Below are 27,693 nucleotides of genomic sequence, written 5' to 3'. Positions count from 1 at the left end.
AATTTTGAGAAAACTTTAGTCTAAAGCCTTGCTCCTTTTTGTCTATCAGACTGGTGTCACTAGCTGAGATGCTCATCCTGATCTTCTCTTTAAGTAGATGAAGTAGGAATTCCATATTAAAAGGATGAGGCAGAACACAAAGAAGTGGTGTTACTTCTTTGTGCAGCTTACCTTCTTCTTTCACAGTCTTGTCCCTTTTCACTTGCAGGATACTGTTCTTGCAGTGCCTGCCCTTCTTAAAGCTTAATGGCCACATTGTACAGTGCTTCGAAAGGAGAAACAAGTGGCATCTCTGTTTCCAAAGTTCATAGGAAGGTTAAGATTGGCCAACTAAACACTGGAGATGAAAATGGATTAGGAAAGGTGGAATGACATATAAACAAAAAGATGTCACCACACATTTGGGTGGCAGATGGACTGGATTGACACCTACAGATTCCTGATACACCTGCCTCAATGAGGATAGCAAGCCTTTAACCTCATGCCTCTTTCAGAGGGAAGAGCTTCACAGCAGAAGTCAGGTTTTCATCTCTCCTTAAGACCAAGTCTGAAGGGAATTAAAAAGAAAGGATTTACATAAGTTTGCAGGAAGTTGGGCTACCTTTGTACTAGAATAATACACACAGAAACACTTCTTTGCTGGAGTGTGTCTTTAGGGTGGTTTGAATAATAGCTTACAGGAGGAAAGCTTTGTTGTTTGATATGAGCAGCAAATTTTATGCATTAAGGGTTTGTGTCTGTATACATTTGTCCTTTGTTTTCCTTTAACTCTTTTTGATTGTTTCTTAGCTGTAAACTGTAGTTGCTGTGTATGTGTATAATAAAAGTTGTATTTACTTTTTAGCAATTATTTGTTCAAAGAAAAAGTGTGAATATCTTTCTTGGGGAAGGAAAATCCTCTAGAATCCTTTTGTGCTTCAATTACAGTGGAGTTAATTTTAACATTAATATCCATATCCTCAAACTTTCATCCACTTTCTTATTGCAGGATGAACAGTTTTTAGGTTTTGGTTCAGATGAAGAAGTCAAAGTACGAAGTCCCACCAGGTCCCCCACAGGTAAGTTCAAGTTGCAGGATTGGATGTTGACTTTCTGTTTTCTTTTGTGAGGATTTTGCTGTGTCTCTCCTGTTTGTTCCACCAAATCTCATCCACCATAAAAGCCACACCAGTCTTTAGATTCAATGCAGTTAATGTTGGATTCTCTATGTCTGATCTGTAAAGGAACAGGGAAAACTTTGAGTAAAAGAAACCAGTATTTGAAACCTCATATCAGTGTTCTGGAGAGGCAGCTATTTGAAGAGTAAGGGTCTGAAACTGGTTTGATTGTTTCAGTATCTTTCAGTAGACTCCTTACTGCCCGTGTTGTCAGTAAATGCTCTCACCAGAGCACTCTGCTCTTCCACCATAGTCATCTGCTCAGCTTGGCTTCAACAGCAAACTGTGGTAGAGCATTTTGCTAGTGCAAGGGAAGATCCAGAACTGAAATAGCTGGGCTTGGTGAGCGTGCAGTGAAATGCATTGGTCAAGGTGGGTAATCAAGTCTTATGCTTGATGGCTCCAAGTCATTGCTGAGTATTAACTATGCTTCAAAGCTAGAACCAGATTTTAGTAAATTGTCTTGTATCAGTCTCATGTAGATTATTCTTGTTCTCTTGACCTTTCCCATAGCAGTGCAGGTGGATGGCACTCAAAAAGAAAGAATTTTTTTTCTTTTAACTAGCTGTGATCTGCTTAAAAGACAAATAAAAAAAAATCAGGTGTTTAGAAGGTGGCATGTGCCCTAGAGAATTATTGCTCCCTCCCAGCGTGAGGTTGGTACTGGATTGTGCAATTGCATATAGAATTGTTGGGAAAAGACTAGCTAGGATTTTTAAACAAGTTATCTACATGGTATTTTATGTGGGAAAAGAGGATTATTGGGAAAATACTCTCTACATGTAGTGATAAAACTATTTTTATTTGTTGATTATCTGAAACGTTTTGGCAACGTATGGGCAGCATGACTGATACTGAGTAAATACTTATATGACCTGGGTAATGCTTATCCCACACTTGGAGAAATTTAATATGTTCCCTGCATTCTCTACTTCCCTCTCAGTTAAATCTAGTCCACGGAAACCTCGTGGGAGGCCCCGGAGCAGTTCTGACCGAAGTTCAGCTGTATTGTCAGACTCTTCATCAGTGTGTTCCCCTTCAAGCAAGTCTGAAACCACATCCATGGAGAAGGTAAAGAAGAAGGAGTCGAAGAGTGGGGAAAAGAGACGAGGAAGACCTCCAACACTTACAAACGTGAAGTTCAAATTGTCACAGGAGAAGGACACATCGGACATTCAGAAGGGCAGCAAAGAAGAAAAAGAGAGTCTGAAAAAAATCAAAAGATCGCCATCCACTACATTTCAACAAGCAACTAAAATCAAGAAATTAAGAACTAGTAAGCTTTCCCCACTGAAATCTAAATTTAAGCCTGGAGCAAAACTTCAGATTGGGAGGAAAAGCGTTCAGATCGTGCGCAGGAGAGGCAGACCACCGTCCTCTGAACGTTTAAAGACTTCCTCAACTTTGGTCATAAACTCACAGCTGGAGAAGCCCCAGAGGATTCGCAAAGAAAAGGATGGCACACCACCTCTCACAAAGGAAGATAAGGCTGCTGTCAGACAGAGTCCACGCAGGATTAAACCTGTTAGGATTATACCTTCCACCAAAAGGACGGATGCCACGATTGCTAAGCAACTCTTACAGAGAGCTAAAAAGGGAGCACAAAAAAAGATTGAGAAAGAAGCAGCCAAACTGCAGGGCAGGAAAGGGAGAACCCAGCTCAAAAATATTCGACAGTTCATCATGCCTGTTGTGAGTGCAATCTCTTCACGGATTATCAAAACGCCCAAACGGTTTATTGAGGACGAAGACTACGACCCTCCTATTAAAATATCCAGACTAGAATCCACACCAAACAGCAGGTTCAGCACTACATCTTGTGGCTCCAGTGAAAAGTCCAGTGCCGCTTCTCAGCATTCGTCTCAGATGTCTTCAGATTCCTCACGGTCCAGCAGCCCCAGCGTGGATACATCTACAGACTCCCAGGCTTCTGAGGAGATGCAGATGCTTTCTGAGGAGCGAAGCAATACTCCAGAAGTTCACACTCCCCTGCCTGTTTCTCAGTCCCCTGAAAACGATAATGGTGATAGGAGAAATAGAAGGTTTTCAATAACAGAAAGGAGTTTTGGCCAGAGGACTGCAAAAAAGCTGTCAGCCTTACCAAGTGTGCCGCAGCAGCAGTCCTCCTCTTCTCCTCCTCCCCCTTTGCTCACTCCTCCCCCACCGCTGCAGCCTGCTTCAAGCATCTCCGACCATACCCCTTGGCTTATGCCTCCAACCATACCGTTAGCCTCACCCTTTCTTCCTGCTTCTGCTGCGCCGATGCAAGAGAAACGAAAGTCAATTCTGCGAGAGCCAACATTTAGGTGGACCTCTCTGAAACATTCCAGGTCAGAGCCACAGTACTTCTCATCAGCAAAGTATGCCAAAGAGGGTCTTATTCGCAAACCGATATTTGATAACTTCAGACCCCCGCCGCTGACACCGGAGGATGTTGGCTTTGCCTCTGGCTTCTCAACACCAAGTGCGACAGCTCCCACACGTCTCTTTTCACTTCACTCTGGAGGCAGGTTTGATATGCACAAGAGAAGTCCTCTGCTGCGAGCACCACGATTCACACCAAGTGAGGCCCACTCCCGGATCTTCGAGTCTGTGACTCTGCCCTCGTCAGTTGGTCGCGCCACTGCAGGGAGCTCTGCCACGGGCACGTCCTCTCGGAGGCGGAAGAGGAAAGCGTTCAGCCCCATCCGATCGGAACCCAGGTCCCCTTCGCACTCCATGAGGACGAGGAGCGGAAGGCTTAGTACCTCTGACCTGACAACTCTCACCCCACAGTCTTCTGTCTCTTCCTCATTAACTAGTATTTCAGTTAGTTCTCTTGCCACTAGTGCCTTAAATTCAACTTTTACTTTTCCTTCCCATTCCCTGTCACAGTCTGGGGAATCAGCAGAAAGAAGCCAGAGACCAAGGAAGCAGACGAGTGCTCCAGCAGAGCCTTTCTCATCTGGTAGCCCTACTCCTCTCTTCCCCTGGTTCACATCAAGTCCCCAGACAGAGAGAGGCAAAAACAAGGACAGGGCAGCAGAAGAACTCTCCAAAGATAAAGATGCTGACAAAGGCCTGGAGAAGGACAAGAGCAGAGAGAAAGACAGAGAGAGAGAAAAGGAGAACAAACGGGAGTCAAGGAAAGAGAAAAGGAGAAAAGGGTCAGAAATACAAAGTAGCACTGCTTTGTTTCCTGTAGGTAAAATGCCAAAAGAAAAAGTCAGCGAAGACGCTGCAGCATCATCATCTGCCAAAAAACCTGCCGGGCGGAAGAAGTCTATAGCAGTAGATCCCACGGCAGATGTTTCCACTGCTGCTCTGGCAGATACAACAGCTGTCAAAACCAAAACATCCAAGAAAGGTAGAGGGGGGCTGGACAAATCAGACCTGGACCTCAGCCCCGCTGTGCCATCTTTGGAGAAGGAAAAAGCTCTACGTCTTGCTGCTCCTTCATCAAGCACTGTTAAACATTCTGCGTCCTCCATCAGTTCTATGTTGGCTCAAGCAGACAAACTGCCAATGACTGACAAGAGGGTAGCCAGTCTTTTGAAAAAGGCAAAAGCTCAGCTGTACAAGATTGAGAAGAGCAAGTCCCTCAAACAAGCAGATCAGCCAAAAGCACAGGTAGTCCTTTTCCAAGTTGGGTTTTTTGCTAGAGTGCATCTTGCTTTGAAGTTGTCCTGAAAGTCACAAGTAGCTTTTGTATACTGAGCGTGAAGAATTAATGTGCCAAGCTAAGCAGCTGTTAGTGCAACAGATGGCAAACGACCCGTAAACAAGGAGTCCTGGGCAGAAGCTGAGGGGAAGAGGGAGCTGCTGTGCAGTCAGCTCAGAGGGGAGCTGGATACATTTTGGAGACCAGTGCAGCGTAGCTGCTTATTGGGTTTCTCTGAATAAATGTAAGCAAAGCTATTATCTGGAGTAGTACTTGCTCTGAAAAGTGTGAGTCCAGCAAAATGCAGTGTCTTTCTTGAGGTTTCTTGGGGGCCCTCCTCAAGTGTAAAGTTGGCTTCTGAAGGAAAGTTGTTTCGTGATCTTCCTGGTTTTAACTTTATGCAGTGATCTCTCACTTGTAGGAAGGAGGAAGATCCATTAGAAATTGGGGAACTGCTTTCTAGCAACTTTCCTCTTTTCCCTCTTCCCCACCCTAAAACCACCCTTTTCTGAAGTCTTCTTTACTTGCCAGAAAGGGAGATGAGATACGTTTTCAGGGAATACTTTTCATTTAAACTTTCATTTTCTGTAACAGCACCAGTGTTGAAAATCACTAGTACATATTTCAAGTAGAGAAGCCTTCAGCTGTTTGTCTCTGAAATGAAGATGCCCATGCATCTGTATGACTGATCCAGTGTATCAGAAGCCCAGAGTCTCACAGTTGCTTGAGATAGTTCTTTCAGTGGGAGATATTCCAGAATCTTACCAAAACATGGAAAATTGCACTAAAATGCTCCATTTGTTTAGCGCCAGTAAACCCAAAGCTCTCATCGGAAACATCAGCAGCTGCAAAGCTCTCGAACAGCCTCATCTACTACTGGCTTCCGCTGGATCAGTCAGCACCAAGTGCTGCTCCAATTCCAGTGGACTCTGATTTTTTTAATGTCAGTGCCTTGATAATATGGCTTCATGAGCAAGTTGGCTTTCCAGTAGTGGATGGAGGCTTACCTTGTAATGCCAGTTGATCAAAACTCTTGTTCTCTTGCATTTATCCTTTCTTGGATAACTGAGGCTTAGAAGGCCGAGTCTGTTTTTATGCTGATTCTTACAAACTGCAAGCTAAGATATAATTTGCCTAGAAGTCTCTATTACATGTTTCTCAGCGTCATTTTGGTAACTTTCTTAGGAATACTGTTGTCTGCTCTCATGTTCTGAAATCTAGGGGCAAGAGAGTGATTCGTCAGAAACATCAGTCCGAGGACCACGAATAAAACATGTTTGCAGGAGAGCAGCTGTTGCACTGGGACGCAAGCGAGCAGTGTTTCCTGATGACATGCCCACTCTGAGTGCCTTACCGTGGGAAGAACGGGAGAAGATACTGTCTTCCATGGGCAATGATGGTGAGTGAAGATTTCTAGTTTTCATATGTGGGTCCATACAAAGTCAGCTTCTGTTGACTGCTTAAAATCAGGACTTCAAGTGATTAACAAGGGAAAGTATGTTAAAAAGCTCCAGGCTCTCTGTTACAGTGCCACTCTAACAGGGTTAATCCTTTAAGCTATTATGAATTGTGTTAAATACATGTGTTCTGCACCAAATACATGTATTGTGTTCTGCCCAGGGGCATGTGTGCATATACATGAGTACACACACGTATACATACAGTCAGATGCATCTGTGTGGCTCTGCAGATGAACTTACAGGCTTCATGGGCTAAATTAGACACTCCTGAAACATTCTTTGGCATCAGAAAATTCACATTAGAAATGTTCTTTTGGTAGATAAGTCGTCGATAGCTGGCTCAGAAGAGGCTGAACCTCTTGCTCCACCAATCAAGCCCATTAAGCCAGTCACCAGAAACAAGGCACAGCAAGAACCTCCGGTGAAGAAGGGCCGGCGCTCCAGGCGCTGCGGGCAGTGTTCGGGCTGTCAGGTTCCAGAGGACTGTGGTGTCTGCACTAACTGCCTAGACAAGCCCAAGTTTGGTGGGCGCAATATAAAGAAGCAGTGCTGCAAGTAAGTTTGTCTGAGGAGCTGTTGAGCTAATCCCTGCTCTGAGTGGGATAAGTCTACCCACGCTCTGGGCCTGGAACAGCAGATTTGCTCTGTGACATGGGCTTGGACTGAGCTTGACCTGGGCTGAGGCTTAATCAAAGCAAGGGACTGTAAACAGTTTGAGAGTCAAGACCACCTTTCAAGGTGCAGTAGTTCTGAGCTCCTTCTCTGGAGTTCTATTCTAGTTTATTCTCCTCAGTTTGATGGAAGTGGCAGAATACTGAGGATTCTTTGGTGCAAGATCTGTGGCTTTTGTTAGGCAGTACAGGATTTTGCGAGAAAGGCAATATGCACCTAAACATTTACTTCTTATTCTCCCAAATTGCATTCATGAAGAGCTTGTGTTTTCAAGCTGGCCTTTATTTAGCTTATATACACTTTGTATATCAAAAGTGTCTCTGGATATCATTAAGAAATACCACTCTTCTGTGATTTCTTCTGTCATTTTTTATACATGTTACTTAGATGGAACCTTTTTTTCTTTTATAAATTGCTGTATTAAATTGATTTTACCAGGGTAGATAAACTGTCTGAAAGACAGCAGCTGAAGTGGCACCAGTAGAATGTTGTGGTACAACAGCTATTTATAAAGAATTGCTGTGTGAGAACACTGCAGGCTGGAAGGAGTCTTGCTCTCAGTAGCTTTGCCCAGGCTTTGAGCCATGAGCATAAACCAGACCCATGAGCCCTGTTACAGGAATGGAGGCAGAAACAAAGCCTGGCCCAGTCTACAGAAGATGTTATATGCCAAGCATAAGACAAATAGGGAATAAAGTTAGCAAAAGGCTTGGTCCCCTAATCCAGTCCCACTCCAAGAGTACTTGGTTTTGTCTGAACAAAAGTAGTATGTGTATTGATAATGTTATTTTCAGGTTTTGATGTTGAGTATTTACAGTCTGCCCTCTTAGTGTCTGCACCTTTGTTCTGATTTCATGACATATTCTCTCTTTGTAGAATGAGGAAATGTCAGAATCTACAGTGGATGCCTTCAAAAGCTTATCTCCAGAAGCAAGCTAAAGGTAGGCTGAAAGATTTGCCTTGAGTATAGGACAAGAAGTTTTCATAGGTTTTGCTCTCTGTGCTGTTGTTTTAGCTACACTGAGCTTATAAAGGTTATTCTGCTGGGAGCCAGCCTGCCTGCACTGTTGGTGGCAGGTGCAAGGGGCAGGAGAGATGTGAGTACTGACAGACATTGTGCACACCAGTGTTTCTCAGCACTGCACTGGTGCTGACTGGACTGGTTTGTTTCTCTCCTTTTGCTTCCTTTTCCTTCCTCACAAAGTCTGCTCTCAGCTCTTAATCTGTGTCACTGCAGGAAGGTATTGCTTATTGCTGTTGCAAAGTAAGGGTCCAAGGTGTAGGAAAACATGGATTGAAGCACTAGCCAAGTTTATTTTTTGAGTACAATTTTTTCTTTTGTATGACAGAATGACAAAGTTCTGAATCAATGTGTCTGTATCCTTGTTTTAAAAGAACAGCAAATAATTTGAATTCACACTATTTTGTTTGTGTTGCTTTATCTGTGCTTCTTTTTCTTAGCTGCAAAAAAGAAAGAGAAAAAATCCAAGACAAATGAGAAGAAAGAAAGCCATTCTGGAAAAAACCAGTTGGACTCTGGACAGAAACAAACTCCTCAGGCTGTTGTACCAAGAGAGGACAATTCTGGGAAGAAGAGCAGTGAGCCTCCCCGTAAGCCTGTTGAGGAAAAGCATGAGGATGGGAATTCCTCCGTTCCTGTGTCAGAGCCCAAACAGGTCCCTGCATCTGGTACCAGAAAGACTGGCAAGCAGATATCCCAGACAGCCCAGCTCCCTCCTTCTCAGCCACCAAGCTCAGGACCTTTGAAAAAAGAAGCACCTAAACTTAGCACTTCTGAGCCCAAGAAAAAGCAGACTCCCCAGCCAGAAATAGGTAAATGGGACTATTTATCCTCGATATGTTTGAGTCATGTTAAGTAACTATACTGCTAAAAGCTGATGCATTTTAAATCTGGTGAATGCTTCATGGTGTGTTGAAACCTCAGCAGATTATTTTGGAAATTTTGCTTTGAACTGGCTTCCTTTTTATTGAGCCACAATGTATGTTAGGGCAGGGAGAAAGATGGCTATCCTGGTTGGGACTCTTGAGTCGTATAGTTGTAGCAGTCTTGAAGTTCATTTTCAGTATTGTTAAGTTTGTCAGCTTCCCATTCTGAATGTGAAACCAAGACAATGTAATCTTTTACTACAGAAGTATAGTCCACTATTGTATGTAGTGCAGAGCAGTGTGAACAGTCACCAGCCAGGCAGCTCTGGGATTTCTGTGGCTTTGCACCCGCAGTGCTCCAAATTGTGAGCAGAGCAAACTCTTCTAGTCTTGCCTCAAAGAAATGGCTCATAGCTGGGGAGGCACAGCCACAGAAGAAGGTGGAAAAGTTCTAGTCTAAATCTGATTGCACATTACCCAGCTGATTTTTTCCCTTTTCTTCTCTACAGGTGGCTGTTAGTTTCTTGAAATACTCATAATTTTTCCCCCCCTTCCTAGGCACAGAACAAAGCAAACAGAAAAAAATTGCTCCCCGTCCAACTTTCCCTGTGAAACAGAAACCAAAAGAAAAGGTGAATACTGTTTTTTATATAGTCAGTAAAATTTCAAGCATCTGGAATTTCTGTCGACAAAGTAGCACCACTTTGCTTAAGCCTTTGCAGATTTTTTAATTTGGTTTTTAAAGATGTTAGGTTTTCCCTTGTTGCCAGTATGTGGATAGCAAAAATCATGGCCTGTGCCTAAGATTCAGTTCAGATGTTACTTTGGTATCTAAGATTTGTGTGCTGGAGGGTGAAGGCTAGCTTTTCCATAAAAAATGCAACTACCTTTGTCTCAGAAATAGCTCGATCCTGGAAAAAAAGAATTGTTTTATGTAAACCTGAGGGAGAAATGAGTAGAGCCTGTTTATACCTGGAGTTGCCCCACTGCATCCAAACACCAACCCATGCTCTGATGAAAGAATGATGTGATGGTAGAGCACATGGAATTAGGACTGTAATTGCATATGGAATGCTCTTAGGGCATGGTTTGTAGAATGGTCACTTCCCTACAGCTTTGTAATACTCACTAATTTTGTGTTGGTTTGGGGATTTGTCTGTGAATTATTTATGGTATTGGATGTAACTGTTGGTTAAGTTCTAACGTCCAGAGCTGGGATTAATGCAGGCTCCTTTGCTTGACTAGGAAAAGCCCCCTCCTCTAAGCAAGCCAGAGAACAGCACACTGAACTTGCTCAGCACTCTGACTAACGGCAGCAGTTCCAAGCAAAAGCCGCCTACAGATGGGGTCCACAGAATCCGAGTGGATTTCAAGGTAGACGACAAAATGTTTTAAGTATTTGAATGTCCCCCGGCTGTAGACACTGGAACTAGAGTCCCCTGAAAGTGCTGGCAGTAACTGCTGAGTTTGTGTGTCTGGTACCTTTCAGAGGGAACTGCAAAATAGGAGCCTCATGACAAGTCACTTGGTTGATTTTTAAAAGTTTGTTATGCCTTTTTTTTCTTATAATTAGAGTACTGGATGAAGAGACACTTAAAGCTTTAAAACCTTAACTGTCAATGTGTGAGGATGAACAAGAATTTGAGGTTTATGAAGAATTATTCCATTAAGATGGAACTTTAAAACCTTACCACAACTTGAGCCAACAAGATTTGGGGAAAATGTTAGTAACTTGTAATTCACAACGTTTGGGGTATATCTGGGGTTTTAAAATGATGAATATGTACATTTTTGAACAACAGTGTTGAAATAATAATAAAATATTTTCCTAATAATTTTTCAGTCCATCTATAAGTGTTGATACTGGAGATCGTAGTGAGATCTCATAAGTGTTTTATACAAATATGGAGCTTTAATAAAGTATAATTCTTCTGAAATTTCACTTCTAGTAATACTTGTGCAATTGTGAAAAGCCTTGTCCTGTTCCTTAGGTTTGCTTTCCCTAGAAGGAAGGCTCTAGCATGCCATTGAGTGCTCTCGGCAGGAACAGCGCCGAGGTGTGACTCTCCCAGAATACACTGTAAAGTAGACTGAGGTAGACGATGAAATTATTTCAGTCTGAGGTGTCTTAATCGCAGGCCCAGAACTGAGCAGTGGCGTGAGCATTTTGTACTGATGTTGTATTGCCTTGTTCTGCATGGTGATGTGTCCTTTTGTACTTTCAGGAGGACTGTGAAGTGGAGAATGTTTGGGAGATGGGTGGGTTAGGCATCGTCACCTCGGTACCTATTACTCCCAGGGTGGTGTGTTTTCTCTGTGCCAGCAGTGGACATGTGGAGGTAAAGCATTGTGTTCTGCTGTTGATGACTTAATTACAGCACTGTACTGTTACAAAAATAAATAAATAAAATTTATAATGACCTTAATCCAGAAGAAATTAAAATAATACCTGTAAATCTGTCCTTGCTAGAATTTGTCCCAAGATACTAAAGTGAAGGTATTTAAAATCAGTTTGGAAACTTCAACGGTGGTTTTTTTGAAGGTTTATGAGTTGTGAAGAACAGCACATTTGAAAGCACCCCATGTTTCTAAATTTGGGAAGTCACATCTGATGTAAAGCAGGAGCTTTGCTCTCTTTTAACCTGAAATAGGAAAGACTGCACAATGGTGCTGAGGGGTTTTAGGCAGCCTTGATTTTTCCAGGTGTGTCCATACCTGCCAAGAGCTGCAAACTGTTACAAGAACATGACTGGAAAGGTTCTGGCGCTGCCTAAAGAGCTGGATTGAGATGTGTTAAATGCATTTCCAGGTTTAGATATGTGCCTTCTCAGCATCCTCAGACTGGCTGACCTGGGTGCTATTGCTCTAGGAGGGCCTGGGTTCTGATGAGTGGACAAGGGAAGAGGGGGTTAAGTTCTGGATGTGGACATCAGTGCACTTGAGGTCCAGGAACGCCCTGTGGGGCATGGAGCAGATCCCCTCCTTAGTCAGGGACCCCAGGGGGCAAACGAATCCGGTGTCCCCTGTGAGCCTGCAGTGTCTGTGCTCTGAGGGTAATTGTTTTTCAGATACCACCACCCTTGTATGGGATACAGAGAAACTTAGAAGGGCTTTGTAATGGCGAAATGAGCTGAATGGAGGGAGGAGACTCTCTTTGCTCTGCATGTCCCTACTTCATGCACCAAGTGTGTCTTCTGGTGCAGTTGGCTTGTAATGCAGGGGGAGGAAGTGAGGGAGGGAGATCCTGAAGAGCCCTATAGGCCTTTATCAATGCTCAAACAGGTACCAGACTCCCGGTGGCTGTGAGGTGTCCAGTCAGTATTTAGGTTACCTGAAATACAGACTTACCCTCCTAAAATTTTGTTCTGTCGGTAGTAAAGCAGAAGTCAAAATAGTTTGGAGCACAAGGGGGCTGGTTTGGGAACTTGGAGCAGTTTCTGCTTTGCTAAAACCTGCCTCTCCCCCCCCTGCAGTTTGTATATTGCCAGGTCTGCTGTGAGCCCTTCCACAAGTTCTGCCTGGAGGAGAGTGAGCGGCCCCAGGAGGACCAGCTGGAGAACTGGTGCTGCCGTCGCTGCAAGTTCTGCCACGTCTGTGGGAGACAGCACCAGGCCACCAAGGTACCCCAAAACCACTGGGAGACCCAGGGTTCCTCTGGCTCCAGAGGTCAGCCAGCAAGCATATGCAAGCAGAGTCTCTGTGTGCTGGGGAGGAGCCCTCTTGAGTTGCTCTACTGCAGCTTCTTTCTCATGACCTGAATGGGGGAATCCAGTCAAAAATGAAAAAGTCCAGAATTTTGCATCCCTTTGCAGGGTGTCTGTACCAATGTTTTTTTCCCTTATTCCTGTAGCAGTTGCTGGAGTGTAACAAGTGCCGAAACAGCTATCACCCTGAGTGCCTGGGCCCAAACTACCCAACAAAACCCACCAAGAAAAAGAAAGTTTGGGTGAGGGATTTTAATTTCTTTTTTGGGTAATTCATTTGTTATGGTAATGCCATGGAGCAGAGCTTTGCAGGTGATTTGCTCTGATGCAATTCCTCATCTGTTCAAGGCAAGGTGCCTTTTGCATCAGAAGGTACATTTGGAAATAGATAGTGAAATGGCTGGTTGATAAGATGTTCTGAGAAAACAGAATTTTTAAAGAGATTACCTCTTTTTTCAGTTTTAGTAAGTTTTTTGGTCATAGTCCCATAACATGGAAGAAAGTCTTTAAAATGGAAGTATTTACTTTGTTTACAAACCCGTTGATACTGGTATTGAGAGACAATTTGGATTAATTTTCTAATTTGTGTCTTTCAGGCTTTTATTCTAAACAAGTGCCTGTAGTGTATTTGCTACTAAGACTTTGTGTACATGTTTCCTTCTATAATGTACAGAGTTTAAAAACTGTTACAATAGAACTCTATATTTTAGATCAAAAGAAATGCCACAACTACTTGTGTTTTATGTGAGGGAAAGGTGATATTTTTTTCAGTGCAAGTATGAAGGACAAAAAAACTATACTGTGATTTTTGCTTAGTGTTTTTCTTGTTGCATTATCACCATTCTTACCGTGAAGGAAGTGAGCTCGTTTCTTTTCAGTGACAGTTTCAGCACTTAAAACTCCTTGTTCTGTTGGGTAACATCTCTGCACTCATGAAATAATAAAACTTATGAAATGTGTTGAAAGCACAGAAACTGCTGGATAAAAGCAAGTAATTCTTGCCAAATGAATTCCTTTTTCCAGATATGTACCAAATGTGTTCGCTGCAAGAGCTGTGGATCAACAACCCCGGGCAAAGGGTGGGATGCACAGTGGTCTCATGACTTCTCCCTGTGTCATGATTGTGCCAAACTCTTTGCTAAAGGTATGTAAAGTTGTGATTCTTTACAGCAGGAGCTTCCTCACCTGCGTGGGTTTGAATCAGCCAGTGTGAGTGGGCAGAGGAATAGCATGGCACTTGAACTTGGCACGGTCCAGGCAGCAGTGCAGGCTGGTTGTTATGGAGCCTGACAGTGCACATAACAGTTCAAACAGGATCTTACATTGTGCAGTGGCTAACCAAAGTCACCACTGCTTTATTGTCAGAGTTTGGGGCTTTCAGCATGTAAACACTCTGCCATATAAAGGAATTACTACACACCTGTTGGCCCAGGGTTTCAAATAGCAGTTGAGGAAAAGACATTTTAAAATACTTCTGGCTTAAACACATTTTAAAGTACTTTTGACTTAAAAGCAATTCAGAATCAAAATTTCTATTGTAAAGTCGTTGTTCCTTTTGTTAGTTGCTTTACATGATGCCTTTGAACCTCAGAGGGCATTCTGAGGAAGACTCTTGCGATAGAAAGTCTTGAATGTTCCACCTAATTTCTTGCCTATGTGTCATCTTTGTCCTTTCATTTTGCTCTTGAATAGTATTTTTTTAGTCTTGCCGTGTCCAAAAAATGGCTGTCCAGCCGTGGAATTCTAGACTAGGTGATAGTCTTACAAAGTTGTTTTTTGTAGCCTTGTAACAGTAGAGGGGACTGTGCTGGCAGTTTCCTGGGAGGGGTGTTCAGAGTTGCTTTCTTAGCACACCAGTAAGTAACCACACAGCCTTTAAGGTGTGTTTGGCATCCAAACTTCTGATAAGATCCCATTTTGTTTGCAGGAAATTTTTGTCCTCTGTGTGACAAATGCTATGATGATGATGACTATGAGAGCAAAATGATGCAGTGTGGGAAATGCGACCGCTGGGTCCACTCCAAATGTGAAAACCTTTCTGGTAAGGAAATCCCTATCCCCTCAGTACTGGAGAACATGGAGTGGTGATGAGACCAATGCAATCAAGTCTTGGACCTTTCTACGGCGTGTTACTTTAACACACTCACTTGTTGTGACCTACCTCAAAAACGCCTGTAGAGTGAGAACAGATAAACCAGTTCTAATACCTATGATGTCCTGAAAGCACAAGACTTTCCTCAAAGGCAGTGTCCCTCAATTAGCTCAGCAAGGTACAAGGGGCTTTTGTTACATGAAAAGTATCAGTTAGGCAGTAAGTGCAGGGCAGGGATTTTTCCCTGTATCCTTCAGCAAAGCAGTTCAGATGGTTATCTTGTCTTCTTTTGTCTCCAGATGAAATGTATGAGATACTCTCCAACCTGCCCGAGAGCATTGCATACACCTGCATTAACTGTACAGAGCAGCATCCTGCAGAATGGCGTTTGGCACTGGAAAAGGAGCTGCAGATTTCCTTGAAGCAGGTTTTAACAGCCCTGTTGAATTCCAGAACTACCAGCCACTTACTACGGTATCGACAGGTAAGCTGGAGCCTGTGCCCTGTTGGTGTTACTCTGACTTGATCTGTGTGTGGCGTTCAGTTGAGGTGTTGCTGTGCCTTGTACTGCAGAAATGCCTGCATTGTACTTGGAATAACATATGCTGTGATTTCTTTGTATTTTTTCTTTGTTCTGTTGATTCCTTTGGGAGCAGAGAAGTGGGTATCTGTGATACAACTTGTGAAGCTGAAAGAAAAATAGGGTAAAGTTCTTCAAGGAATGGGAGGATTTAGCTCTGTGATGATGAAAGTGCTTTTCTGACAGAAGAACAGGATCTTTGTCTTGAAAAATGCACTCAGAAATAAGACTTCTGAGCAATGAGTTTGATGCTTGTGCCTGATGGCTCTGTCCTGCTGTGCACCTTACACATCCCAGCAGAAAGCTGTTTAAGAGCTTTTCTTTGTTGCCCTTATGTTTTGGACAGAAATTCAGAACTTGGGTCTCCTTTCCTTCTTATTAGTGAGAATCATTTGACCAATAAATGGGCTTGGAAGTGTATCATCAGGAGCAGCTGCATTTCAGTAGTTAACATCCCTCTGTCTTGTTGCTGGTGTTCACAGGCAGCAAAACCGCCTGATTTAAATCCTGAGACAGAGGAGAGTATCCCATCCAGAAGCTCTCCTGAGGGTCCCGATCCTCCTGTCCTAACAGAAGTCAGTAAACAGGAGGAGCACCAACCTCTGGATCTGGAAGGAGTGAAAAGGAAAATGGATCAAGGAAGTTACACCTCTGTGGTACGTCAAAGTTGTTGTGTTCCACTGTGTTACTAGACACTGTGAATTGCGTTATCACATACGGGATTCATAATTGAGCAGCTTAAGTCTTTCCTTTAGGAACAAGGAAGAAAGTTATTGTGCTGCTAAAATAGTTCTGGCTGGTGCTGGTTAATACTGGTGCAGATACAAGTAACTGATGCTTTTGTATGGCTCTCTGTAGCCAGCAGTGGTACTTTGTTAGACCCCTTTTGCTCTTAGTCAGACATTTATGTAGATAAATGTTCAGGTCATCCTGAACATGCAAATTGTGACTGAAGGTCTGGCCAAATAGCCCTGCTGCAGTAGGTTAGCTGGAAGCTAAGGATTCATGGGTGGAGGGGTGATCTCTTCAGGGGTCATTTACAGAATGTGCTGATGTTGACCAAATCAGTTTTCTTTGCGTAGAGCAGCCTTTTCCTCTTTTTTTCTTGGAGAATTTGTGATCTTGAGGAACACTGTATATTGCAAAATGCTTGGCAAATGTTGTGGCACCAGATTTTGACCAAATCTTTATGAGACAGCTAGTTTAGTGGATTTAAAAACAATCAGCAGTCTGTGGATGTAGCAGCTCTGCCAGCCAGTTTACAAATGTAGGGGGCTGCTTGCTTCTTCACAGCCAAATTCCTCTTCTGCTTTTAAGTTGGTGCTCTGGTTCAATCTTACAGTCATCTGAATGTTCACTTGATGCTTTAAAAAATTAGTGGGTGGTATAGCTGTGCAAAAGACAATCCTGTTAATGTGAAGTTTTGTGGATTTCTTACAGCTGGATTTTAGTGATGACATCGTGAAGATAATTCAAGCAGCCATTAATGCTGATGGCGGGCAGCCAGAGATTAAAAAAGCCAACAGCATGGTCAAGTCCTTCTTTATTCGGGTGAGCTGCCCTACAGTTACTTTGAAATCTGCTTGGTATCCTATGACTGCTTGTTGATGTTGGAGTCCAAAGGGCCACCACATTCAGCCTTGGCTTGGATCTTTCCAAGAATAAAATAATGCATTGTCAGAGTTGTTAATGTTAATGAAATGTTACTAGTTGTGCATTTACGGTACTTCTTGGCTGAATGTCTCTGATGTTTTTGGTATGTTGTCTAACTTTTCTTATGGGATGTTGTTTCCTTTAGCAAATGGAGCGTGTTTTTCCATGGTTCAGTGTAAAAAAGTCCAGATTTTGGGAGCCAAATAAAGTAACAAGCAAGTAAGTAATTGTTCTGTATCCAACTGCGACACCCTGCCGTTTGCCAGCTGGCCAAGCAAAACGTATTGAAAGAGCCTGTTTGCAGGGTTGGAATTTCTGTTTTTTCTTTTCCTTTTTTTTTTCCTAAGAAGTTACACAGTTCCCCGTGTTTTGTACACACTTCCCTGTTTTAAGCAGAGTAACCAAATTCTTAATTAGAACTAGGTGTACCGTGTGTTGGCATGTCAGTCCTGACCTTCCTTCCCTCTCTTTCTTCTCACACGCCCATTTGGGGTAGCCCTCCTGCATCTGTTACCCTTCAAAGAAGCAGACAGCCACATCACAAACCTTAAAATGTGACTGGTGGGGAATGTGTTTGGGCTGTAGGTAATTAATGGAGTTGTTGCTGGGGGGCAGATGTCATTTAGGCAGGCCCTGGTAGGCAGAGCATAAGGACCTCTGGTGCAGCGAGGTGTGACTCTGACTCCTTGCTGCATCTCAGCAGTGGTATGTTGCCGAATGCGGTGCTGCCCCCATCGCTCGACCATAATTATGCTCAGTGGCAGGAGCGCGAAGAGAACAACCGCACTGAGCAGCCCCCTCTGATGAAGAAAATCATTCCAGCTCCAAAACTCAGAGGGCCTGGAGAGCCGGATTCACCAACTCCTCTACATCCTCCTACACCTCCCATCTCTGGTAAGAGAACCAATGTCAGGATTGCCTGTCCCAAACCCAGAAATGCAGCTGTCTTGGAGACCTCTGTGATCTGAAATCATTCAGAGGCAGTGACATACGACATGTTTCTGAGCCGAGCTTGGATCCAAGAATGCTTTTGTACTCACCTCTTTTCCCCCAGAATGAAGGTTGTGCAGAGGCTGACGTGTCCTTTGCTTTCCAAGCTGGCTATTGAAAACTGTTCTACTGTCTTCAGTTACTGACAATTTGCTGCCCTGAATTTCAAGAATAAATATTTTTCTCTCTTTTAACTCTAAGGCTCTGACAGAAGCAGAGAGGATAGTCCTGAACTGAACCCACCTCCGGATGTGGAAGACAACAGGCAGTGTGCATTGTGCCTGAAATACGGTGATGATGGTGCTAACGTGAGTATCTGCCCCATTCCCCTTTCTGCAGGAGCCCATTTAAGCAGTGCTGTAGATTTGGTACTGTGAATAGGCTGGATGGGTTTTGTGCATTGTTGTGTCCTCTAGAACATCTGAAAAGAACATATGCTTCTGTTCTTTAGGATGCTGGACGTCTTCTCTATATTGGCCAAAACGAATGGACGCATGTGAACTGTGCTTTATGGTCAGCAGAAGTGTTTGAAGATGATGATGGTTCTCTGAAAAATGTGCACATGGCTGTGATACGAGGAAAGCAGCTGGTGGGTACAAGCAAAGAACACTTCATTAAACTTAATGCTGATTTAGAATCACAAGATGGGAGCCCAGCTAAAAGATGCCTGTATGCATTTGTTCCTCTCTGTCCTTTCCTTGCAGTATTTTTTAATGCTAAATACAGTAGAACTAACTGAAGGTATTTGGAAAGTTATTTTATCCTTGCTCAGTTCAGAAATATTGTGGAGACCAAGTGAAGCTTGGAAATGTGAGGACTGGATACAAAGCACAAGCTGGAAGGTCTGGGAAAGGCCTGGAAGAACCAGTCCACAAATGAAAATGTTGTTCCATGTCAGGGATTCTTCTTCCTCTCACCTCCTCCTCCATGTCTCTCGCTTGTGTGTGTGAGTCACTGTAGTGAAATGGAGCAGCAATGAAGCAGGAGATCAAGCATTACTCTAAACTTCTGTCTCCCAAAAAAACCCAACTGACAACAGCAGCGGTGATCTGGTTTTAGAAGAGATTAAATTTTTGGTTTTTTCTTTTTGCTTTTGCAGAGGTGTGAGTTCTGCCAGAAGTCAGGCGCCACAGTAGGCTGCTGCCTCACTTCCTGTACCAGTAACTATCATTTCATGTGCTCACGAGTCAAGAACTGTGTCTTTCTGGATGATAAGAAAGTTTATTGCCAGAGGCATCGTGACTTGATCAAAGGAGAGGTAAGAATCTTTCTTCACTCTCTGCCTCACTCTCTGAATGTGGGGTTAGCCTGTACCTATGAGCACTTTTTAGAAGTTCATGTAGAATGTGTTTCTTGCTAACAACGGCTAGACCTTAAAAAGAAGATTTAGCATTGCTCTTAAAAAGAAGTCAGTAATGCAGCTGGCCTGGGGAAGTTTGGCAAATGGTGCTCTGTGGTAGTTCAAAAACCAAAAGACCAAAACGAGGATCAAGTAGAACAAACTGCATAGCATGTGGTGGTTCCTTTAATTAACAAATAGTTTTGTTGGTTCTTGTTCCAGGTGGTTCCTGAAAATGGGTTTGAAGTTCTTAGGAGAGTTTTTGTGGACTTTGAAGGGATCAGTTTGAGAAGAAAATTTCTTAGTGGCTTGGAACCAGAGAACATCCACATGATGATTGGTATGATCTAGTCTCTGGATACTTGATCCACCTTTGGTGCTGGAATCTGGTTCACAGAACTGTTCCTCTCTCTGCTCAGGTTCAATGACGATAGACTGCTTAGGAATTCTGAATGACCTCTCAGACTGTGAAGATAAGTTGTTTCCCATTGGCTATCAGTGAGTATAAGCTGTTTCAAGATTGGATGTCTTTCAGTATATTTCATGTCAGACAAGCACTGAAGTAACATATGGGAAAATTGACGGTAGTTTTTCCTACAGTATTGAGAAATCTCTGATTAAGCCGGGTGTACAGTGTTTATTGCCAGGAGGGCTTTGGCCAATGTAGTTTTGAGAAATGGAAAATCTAAAACAGAAATGAGGTTTACTAAACTGTTGAGTAAATTGGTTTGTTTAAATTATTTTCCAGGTGCTCCAGGGTGTACTGGAGCACAACAGATGCCAGGAAGCGCTGTGTCTATACCTGCAAGATCATGGAGTGCCGACCTCCAGTCATAGAACCTGACATCAACAGCACTGTAGAGCATGATGATAATAGAACAATTGCCCATAGCCCAGTTCCCCTTACAGGTACTCTTTTAAGGACTTTATAGATTCTCTGTATGATTTTGCAATAGTGCATCTCTTAAACCAAATCTCTTAAATTTGGACTAGAATCCAATTCAGGCTTCCGTGTTAGAGCATCTTAAGACTTTAAGCTCCTGGATGTACTGCTAACTTTGAAAACTTGAGCCAAACACTGTTAGTCTACAACTCAGGGAATTTTCTAGTGATATAAAACTTCAGACTGAGTTTGGAGTGTTGGTGTTGATCTGTAATATGGGGAGATGTTCAATACAGTGTTGAATAGTTATATTGTACTTCTCTATTTCCAAATTGTTTCCTTGTATCCAAGGCTAAAGCTGTGAAAGATTTTTAAAATGTTTATAGTTGTTGTCATTGTTAACATAGGATCTTAAACTCTATAAATACATAGTAGAATTTTATGTGTAAGATGAGCAATTGCTACAAGTAGTTGAAAATGTTCTTACAAGAAGAAACCAGACATTATCTGATGTCAGATCTTTGTGTTTATTTAACAACTGCCCTGATTCTCCAAGTGGAATGTGATAGCAGTATATACTTTATCAGATTGTTGCTTTTAGGCTCAGTGATGGCTTATACTGTTGTTTCTCTTTTATACAACAACAGAAATTCTACCAAAAGATACCCGAAATACACCTGAAATTATAAACCCCCCGTCACCAGATCGTCCCTTGCATTCTCAGACCTCTGGTTCCTGTTACTACCCAGTGGTCTCAAAGGGTCCCAGGATCAGGACTCCAAGTTACCCATCCGCACAGAGGTCTCCCGGCTCGAGGCCGTTACCTTCTGCAGGTATTTCTAGTGCTGTTGATTTTGACTGAGGTTTATTTTGGAAATATTTTTGGTTTAGTTCCTGTCTTTCTTGGCTTCTTTCAGAATGAGGGGTTTAGTTTACTGTTTCTAGAGCAAGCAGGGAAATGGCAATAGGTTGAGGACAGGAAAGTTCTAATAATACACAGTAGAGTTGGCCTGCAGAGAAATGTTTAACTAAAAGAAACATTCCCTTGGGATGAAGAAGAGACAGGGTCTTTGCCATATATTAGTAGTAGTGAGCCAAAAGCACTGTGATATCAGTTAGGGACATAATATCTCAGTCAGTATTTTTCCAGAGAGAATCAGAAATCTGGTATTGTAATTCAGCAGCTATTTCTGACTATTAATATTTTCTTTCAAACTGATGTTGAAAATTCACATCTAAAGTTGAGATACCAAACCCTGAGATAGAAACTTACTGAATCCTGATACTGACGGTATCAGGTTTTTAACACCTATGTAAAGTATCAATACTGTGTGTTGGTGTTGTTTGGCTGAAAAGTTTTGCTGGGTTTTAATTTCTTGTATTTTGTATGAAAGAATTGGATGTGCATTCATTGTGAAGGCTTAAGATCACCTGACAATCTTTCTTGCCTTTGTTTCTCAGGAAGTCCTACCCCAGTGACCCATGAAATAGTGACAGTAGGAGATCCTTTGCTGTCCTCGGGACTTAAGAGCATTGGTTCTCGGAGACACAGCACCTCTTCTTTGTCACAGCAACAATCAAAACTCCGGATGATTTCCCCCACACGAGCTGGGAACACTTATTCCAGGCACAGTGTGTCTTCAGTTTCCAGCATGGGGGCCTCTTCAGAATATGAACCAACTGTCAAAAGTACTGACCGCTTTGTGGGGTCAGTGAGCACAGGTCCTCCAAGTGCTCCAGTTCAAAGTTGCTCTACCAGTTCAGGCTCTCAGAAAACAGTGGCTACAACTGGAAATAAAACTTACCAGCTGGATGCATCTCAGTCTACAGAAGGGAAACATTCCAGCAGTTCAGATCTAATAGCCAAAGGTGTACCTTCTAAGGGAGAGAAAACAAAAACTTCAAAGGACCCAGATTATTCATCTCATACTTTTGTTTCTGGAGGAAGCTCCAAAGTGTCCACTCAGCCAACGAGTTCATCAGGCACAGAAATGAATAAAATAGGAACCTTTCAAGAGTGTTCAGGATCATTTTCTTCCAAAGAAGCAATACCCTTTCCACCTTTGCACCAGAGAGGCCCAAGGAAAGACCGAGATCAGCACATGGAACCTTTACAGCCAGAGAAAACAACTGTGGTTGATGAGATGGATGCAAAAACCTTGAAGGCTGCTGGAGTAAACAATAGATCTCCTGCAGCAAGTGAGCAGGTAGTTACTGCCCCCAGAGATAAACGTCAGAAAGGCAAAAAGTTAATGAAAGACAGTTTTAAGGAGAAGCATTCCCTGAAATCTCTTACAGAGACAAATCAAGCAGTAGGCAGCGATGAACTGAAACCAGACTTCAGCAATCAGGGTTTGGCAACTGAACAAATTAGCCAGAGGTTATGTAATAATATTCCTGCTGAAAAAGCTGGTGAGAAGTCTCCATCTTCACAAGGGCCATCTAAAGGGTCTGCAGTGCAGGTTGAAGCAGCCCCTAAGGAATCCCAGGCACCCAGGAAACGCACCGTTAAAGTCACTCTAACTCCTCTCAAGATGGAAAGTGAAAACCAGTCTAAAAATGCACAGCAGGAAAGTGATGCTGAAACTCAGTCTGCAGGGGCAGACCTGGCTGCTTTGGCAGAGCCCTCCTCAGCTTCAGAAAGCCCAGAGGAGAACCCTGTAATTCAGGGACGTCCAAATGAAGCACCAACACAGGAATCTCAGAATAACACATATGAAAATTTGGCCATTCAAGATAACAGCTTGATGCTCCAGGATGGTGCAAAAGCTCAAGAAGAAGGCTCATACAAGCGGAGGTATCCAAGGAGAAGTGCTCGAGCCAGATCCAATATGTTCTTTGGACTGACTCCTCTGTATGGTGTGAGGTCCTATGGGGAGGAGGACATTCCCTTCTACAGTAACTCAGCTGGCAAGAAGCGAGGGAAGCGCTCTGCAGAAGGACAGGTGGATGGAGCGGATGACTTGAGCACATCAGATGAAGACGACTTATACTACTATAATTTCACAAGGACAGTGGTTTCCTCAAACACAGAGGAGAGGCTCGCATCCCACAGCTTATTCAGGGAGGAGGAGCAGTGTGATCTTCCAAAAATCTCACAGCTAGATGGTGTGGATGATGGAACTGAAAGTGATACAAGTGTCACAGCAACAACCAGAAAGGTCAGCCAGGTAACTAAAAGGAGTGGCAAAGAGAATGGGACGGAGAACTTAAAGCTAGATAGAACTGAAGAAGCTGGTGAGAAAGTGCAAGTCACCAAGAGCTCCACCGTCCACAAAACCGACCCCAAGATTGATAACTGCCACCCTGTGAGCAGGGTTAAAGCTCAGGGTCAGGACTCTCTGGAAGCACAGCTGAGCTCGTTGGAAACGGGCCGCAGGGCTCATGCAAGCACACCTGCTGACAAGAACTTACTGGACACTTTCAACACAGAACTTCTGAAATCTGACTCTGATAATAACAACAGTGATGACTGTGGGAACATACTCCCTTCCGACATCATGGACTTTGTGCTGAAGAATACACCATCTATGCAGGCCTTGGGAGAAAGTCCGGAGTCCTCATCATCTGAACTACTGACGCTTGGAGAAGGATTAGGTCTTGACAGCAACCGTGGCAAGGATATGGGTTTGTTTGAGGTGTTCTCCCAGCAGCTTCCCACCACTGAACCAGTGGACAGCAGTGTCTCTTCCTCCATATCAGCAGAGGAGCAATTTGAATTGCCACTGGAGCTTCCTTCTGATCTCTCTGTTCTGACCACTCGCAGCCCTACGGTGCCCAGCCAGAATCACAACAGGCTTGCCGTCATTTCGGAGTCCTCACTTTCCTCCTCAGGGGAGAGGTCAATGCTTGCCTTGCCTTCCACAGAGTCTGGGGAGAAGAGAGTGACAGTCACAGAAAAAACTGCCTCAGGGGAAGGCGATGCAGCTCTCCTGAGTCCAGGGGTAGACCCAAGCCCCGAAGGACACATGACTCCTGATCACTTCATCCAGGGTCACATAGATGCAGAGCATATAGCCAGCCCAGCCTGCGGCCCCGTCGAGCAAGGGCATGCCAGCAACCAAGATTTAACAAGAAACAGCGGAACTCCCGGAATCCAGGTGCCAGTATCACCCACCGTTCCCCTTCAGAGCCAGAAGTATGTGCCAAACTCCACTGACAGTCCTGGTCCCTCTCAAATCTCCAATGCTTCAGTGCAGACAACACCACCCCACCTCAAGCCAGCCGCAGAAAAACTTCTGGTAGTTAATCAAAACATGCAGCCCCTGTACGTCCTCCAAACTCTTCCCAATGGTGTCACCCAAAAGATACAGTTAACCCCTTCTGTTAGTTCTGCACAGAGTGTGATGGAAACCAACACTTCAGTGCTGGGGCCCATGGGGAGCGGGCTCACACTCAGCACAGGACTGAACCCGAGCTTGCCTCCGTCTCAGTCGTTATTCCCTCCCACAAGCAAGGGTCTACTGCCCATGTCCCATCACCAGCATATACATCCCTTCTCCACACCTGCTCAGACAGGCTTCCCACCAAACATCAGCAGTCCTTCACCAGGTCTTCTAATTGGGGTGCAGCCACCCCCTGATCCTCAGCTCTTGGTGTCTGAAGCTAGTCAGAGGACAGACCTTGGTACTGCTGCTTCTACACCAGCTGCTGCCCTGGGAAAAAAACGGCCCATATCTCGTCTGCAGTCACGGAAGAACAAGAAGCTGGCTCCTTCTGGAACCCCTTCTGCTATAGCTCCTTCTGATATGGTCTCCAACATGACCTTAATTAATTTTGCTCCTTCCCAGATTCCTAACCACCCACTGGATTTGGGAACTATTGCAAATTCAACATCCCATAGAACTGTTCCCAATATTATCAAAAGGTCAAAGTCTGGGGTCATGTATTTTGAGCAAACATCTTTGCTCCCGCAAGGTGGGACCACTACTGCAGTCAGCACATCTCCCAGCATTATCGGTGCGGATGCCAGTCACCTCCCAGCAGGGCCTGTATCAGGCCTCACGTCGAGTTCCTCAGTGCTGAACGTCGTATCCATGCAGGCCACAGCAGCCCCTAGTACTGGTGGGTCAGTTCCTGGTCACGTTTTGGGACAAAGTTCAGTAACATTAACAAGCCCTGGATTATTGGGGGACCTTGGTTCGATAAGCAACCTCCTGATCAAAGCTAGTCAGCAAAGTCTTGGTCTTCAGGAGCAGCACATGACTTTACCACCAAGTTCTGGGATGTTTTCTCAACTGGGAGCATCTCAAACTCCGTCTACAGCAGCCATGACAGCTGCATCAAGCATATGTGTTCTACCCTCAGCACAGACAATGGGCATGACAGTTGCTCCATCGTCTGCTGACCCAGAAGGCTCGTACCAGCTTCAGCACATGACACAGCTGTTAGCCAGCAAAACTGGGGTTGCCTCCTCCCAGCTGGACCTTAGCACAGTTTCGGCAACGACGCAGTTGTCAAGCTTTCCCCCGCTGGTCGATGTTCCAAACAATACCGGACTCGAACAAAGCAAGGCTTCCTCATCAGTGATGCATGCCAATTCAGCATCCCCACGAGGCTCCCCATCACCTGGTCAGCAGTCTGCAAGTAGCTCTGTGCTGGGTGCCACGAAAATGAAGCCAAAAGTCAAACGCATCCAACCATTGTTGGACAAAGGGAATGGAAAGAAGCACAAAGCTTCTCACGCATGGGCTGGTTCTTCTGAAGCTCATGTTCCCGAAAAAGGGGCTGTTGCTGTACCCCAGATCGCGGCTACAGGGTAAGAGGAGAGTTTGGTTTTGTTCATCCCTGAGGTTTTGTAACAGTATGAGAGAATCTTGCACTAGTTTCTCCACCAAATTGTGCAAGTCAAGGCAAATTGTGAAGTGCAACTTTTGATTCTGATGCAGTGCTGGAATCATGATCTGGTTCTCTGTATCTTAGGAGCTGTTGTTGCTACTTGTGTAATTCTGCGGAACTGCCAAATCTGTCGTGGCAACTCCCAATGGATCCATTCCTGCTGTCCAGTCTCATTTATGGCACACATGGTTTGGCAGATATTTTGAATGTTCCCAAATCTTTTTCTTTCAGGACTCCTGCTGTGAAAGCAGATGCGCAAGATGCGGCCAGCGTAGATCAGCCATTGCAGAATCCACGTGGGCCATCTGCAGGGTGAGGGATGAACAGACCTTTCTATGTGGTTCTACTTGCTTGAGCTGAAGGGCATTTGTATGGAGAATGCAGCAAGTCTGGCATTCCTAGTTAAAATGCCTGGGGAGCTTTCAGTGGGGAATGTACAGTCACATTTAGATGCAATATGGAACCATTTTGCATTAAGCTGTGTGTAGTTGTGGAAAGCTCAGTGCCTGCTGAGGAGATGCTCATTCAGCAGTGTCTGACTGTGTGTTGGCCTACACCTTATTCCTAGATCTTATTCCTGAGTGGGGCTGACACAGAAAGTGGGTCACAGGCTGTGTGAAATAAGCCTGCTGCCCACAGAGTGATAGAGGCTGCAAACAGAAATGCTACTGAGTAGATTCCTTTTGTTTGTTCATTTCCAACTGAACTGATGTCAGAACATTTGATCTGGAAAAAGGTTCTTGTATCCATCCAAGACTACTGCTCAGGGTTGGTGAGGGAATGAGGCAGGTGTTCAGCTCTTTTTCTTCATGTTCTCCTCCTTCCCTCCCAAGGCAACTGGCTGTGGTCCCAGAACCTCAATCAACACAGAACTCAATAAATGAGCAAGAAAATGCAGGTATGTCACTTCTTAAAAGACACCTAGTCTTGGAATTCTCGAGGACTGGGAAAGTGATGTATGAAGATTTGATTTTTGTGTTTGTCTTTCTGTCAGGAAAAGGGTCAAAGTTATTAGCTTGTGTTACCCTTGCTATAAGGCGTGGAAAGGTTTGTTTGCTATTTGTAGATCTTGGACAAATAGTTTTGTCTCCGTTTTTAGTTTATGAGAATTTCAGCACTTGAGATTTCACACTCTTACTGCAACACTCTCTATAATTTTTTTCTTGGCTGGATTTGCTGGTAAAAAGGCAAGTCAGTAAGTTATTTTCAATTGTGGAACACCAGGTGTAAAAATCATTGTTCTTTCCAATTCCCATCTTCATGCTGGCTTCTGTCTTTTCTAGGCTCAAAAGCTTTCGAGGAAGAAGAGAGCACTTTCAGCTCCCCTCTTATGTTTTGGCTTCAGCAAGAACAAAAGAGGAAAGAGTGTCTTGGTGAGAAGAAACCAAAAAAAGGTTTGGTTTTTGAGATCTCCAGTGATGATGGTTTTCAGATCTGCGCAGAAAGCATTGAAGGTGAGAACCATGCGGTGTTGGTTGTACTGTTTTAGCTGTCCTTACTAGAAGTAAAATTATTACTTCTGAGGACCTCTTATTTGCTTTATTTATACATCTAAAAAAACAGAAAGAGAAATCTCTCGGTTTACAGCCGTAGAACAATCCTAGTTCCTGATAATGTCTGGATTCTATTATTTTTCTTTTTATTTTGCAACATAATACATTCAGTGACCCATTATATATATATATATATATATATTTAGTGGTATATGTCACTGACCCATTTTGTTTAATCAATTGGCCAATGATGTTGAACCATAGTTTGTCAAGAAACAGGCATTGTGGATCACATAGTGGAATAT

The 27,693-nt window shown here is 43.7% G+C and overlaps 1 protein-coding gene across 2 annotated transcripts in view; it reads left to right on the top strand.

Moving 5' to 3' along the window:
- Positions 1-27,693, top strand: part of KMT2A (lysine methyltransferase 2A) — a 42,272-nt gene that overhangs the window by 7,754 nt on the left and 6,825 nt on the right. The window contains exons 2-30 of one of the 2 annotated variants that reach the window (XM_063418045.1): positions 989-1,058; positions 2,101-4,766; positions 6,019-6,196; positions 6,578-6,812; positions 7,806-7,870; positions 8,391-8,762; positions 9,375-9,448; positions 10,062-10,190; positions 11,042-11,155; positions 12,290-12,436; positions 12,667-12,762; positions 13,544-13,664; positions 14,448-14,561; positions 14,912-15,096; positions 15,675-15,848; positions 16,633-16,743; positions 16,991-17,064; positions 17,549-17,739; positions 18,037-18,143; positions 18,287-18,424; positions 18,935-19,093; positions 19,397-19,514; positions 19,594-19,672; positions 19,923-20,083; positions 20,705-20,890; positions 21,519-25,815; positions 26,127-26,207; positions 26,729-26,793; positions 27,179-27,349. In XM_063418045.1, coding sequence (XP_063274115.1) covers positions 989-1,058; positions 2,101-4,766; positions 6,019-6,196; positions 6,578-6,812; positions 7,806-7,870; positions 8,391-8,762; positions 9,375-9,448; positions 10,062-10,190; positions 11,042-11,155; positions 12,290-12,436; positions 12,667-12,762; positions 13,544-13,664; positions 14,448-14,561; positions 14,912-15,096; positions 15,675-15,848; positions 16,633-16,743; positions 16,991-17,064; positions 17,549-17,739; positions 18,037-18,143; positions 18,287-18,424; positions 18,935-19,093; positions 19,397-19,514; positions 19,594-19,672; positions 19,923-20,083; positions 20,705-20,890; positions 21,519-25,815; positions 26,127-26,207; positions 26,729-26,793; positions 27,179-27,349 — 10,678 coding nt within the window. Of the gene's footprint in view, positions 1-988; positions 1,059-2,100; positions 4,767-6,018; positions 6,197-6,577; positions 6,813-7,805; positions 7,871-8,390; positions 8,763-9,374; positions 9,449-10,061; positions 10,191-11,041; positions 11,156-12,289; positions 12,437-12,666; positions 12,763-13,543; positions 13,665-14,447; positions 14,562-14,911; positions 15,097-15,674; positions 15,849-16,632; positions 16,744-16,990; positions 17,065-17,545; positions 17,740-18,036; positions 18,144-18,286; positions 18,425-18,934; positions 19,094-19,396; positions 19,515-19,593; positions 19,673-19,922; positions 20,084-20,704; positions 20,891-21,518; positions 25,816-26,126; positions 26,208-26,728; positions 26,794-27,178; positions 27,350-27,693 lie in introns of both variants that reach the window. The other variant, XM_063418044.1, reaches the window with a different exon arrangement.

Source organism: Prinia subflava, chromosome 22 (assembly GCF_021018805.1).
Source record: "Prinia subflava isolate CZ2003 ecotype Zambia chromosome 22, Cam_Psub_1.2, whole genome shotgun sequence".
Taxonomy (NCBI): Eukaryota; Metazoa; Chordata; class Aves; order Passeriformes; family Cisticolidae; genus Prinia; species Prinia subflava.
The sequence above is the reverse complement of the archived record's forward strand: the minus strand, read 5'-3'. Positions and strand labels throughout refer to the sequence as shown.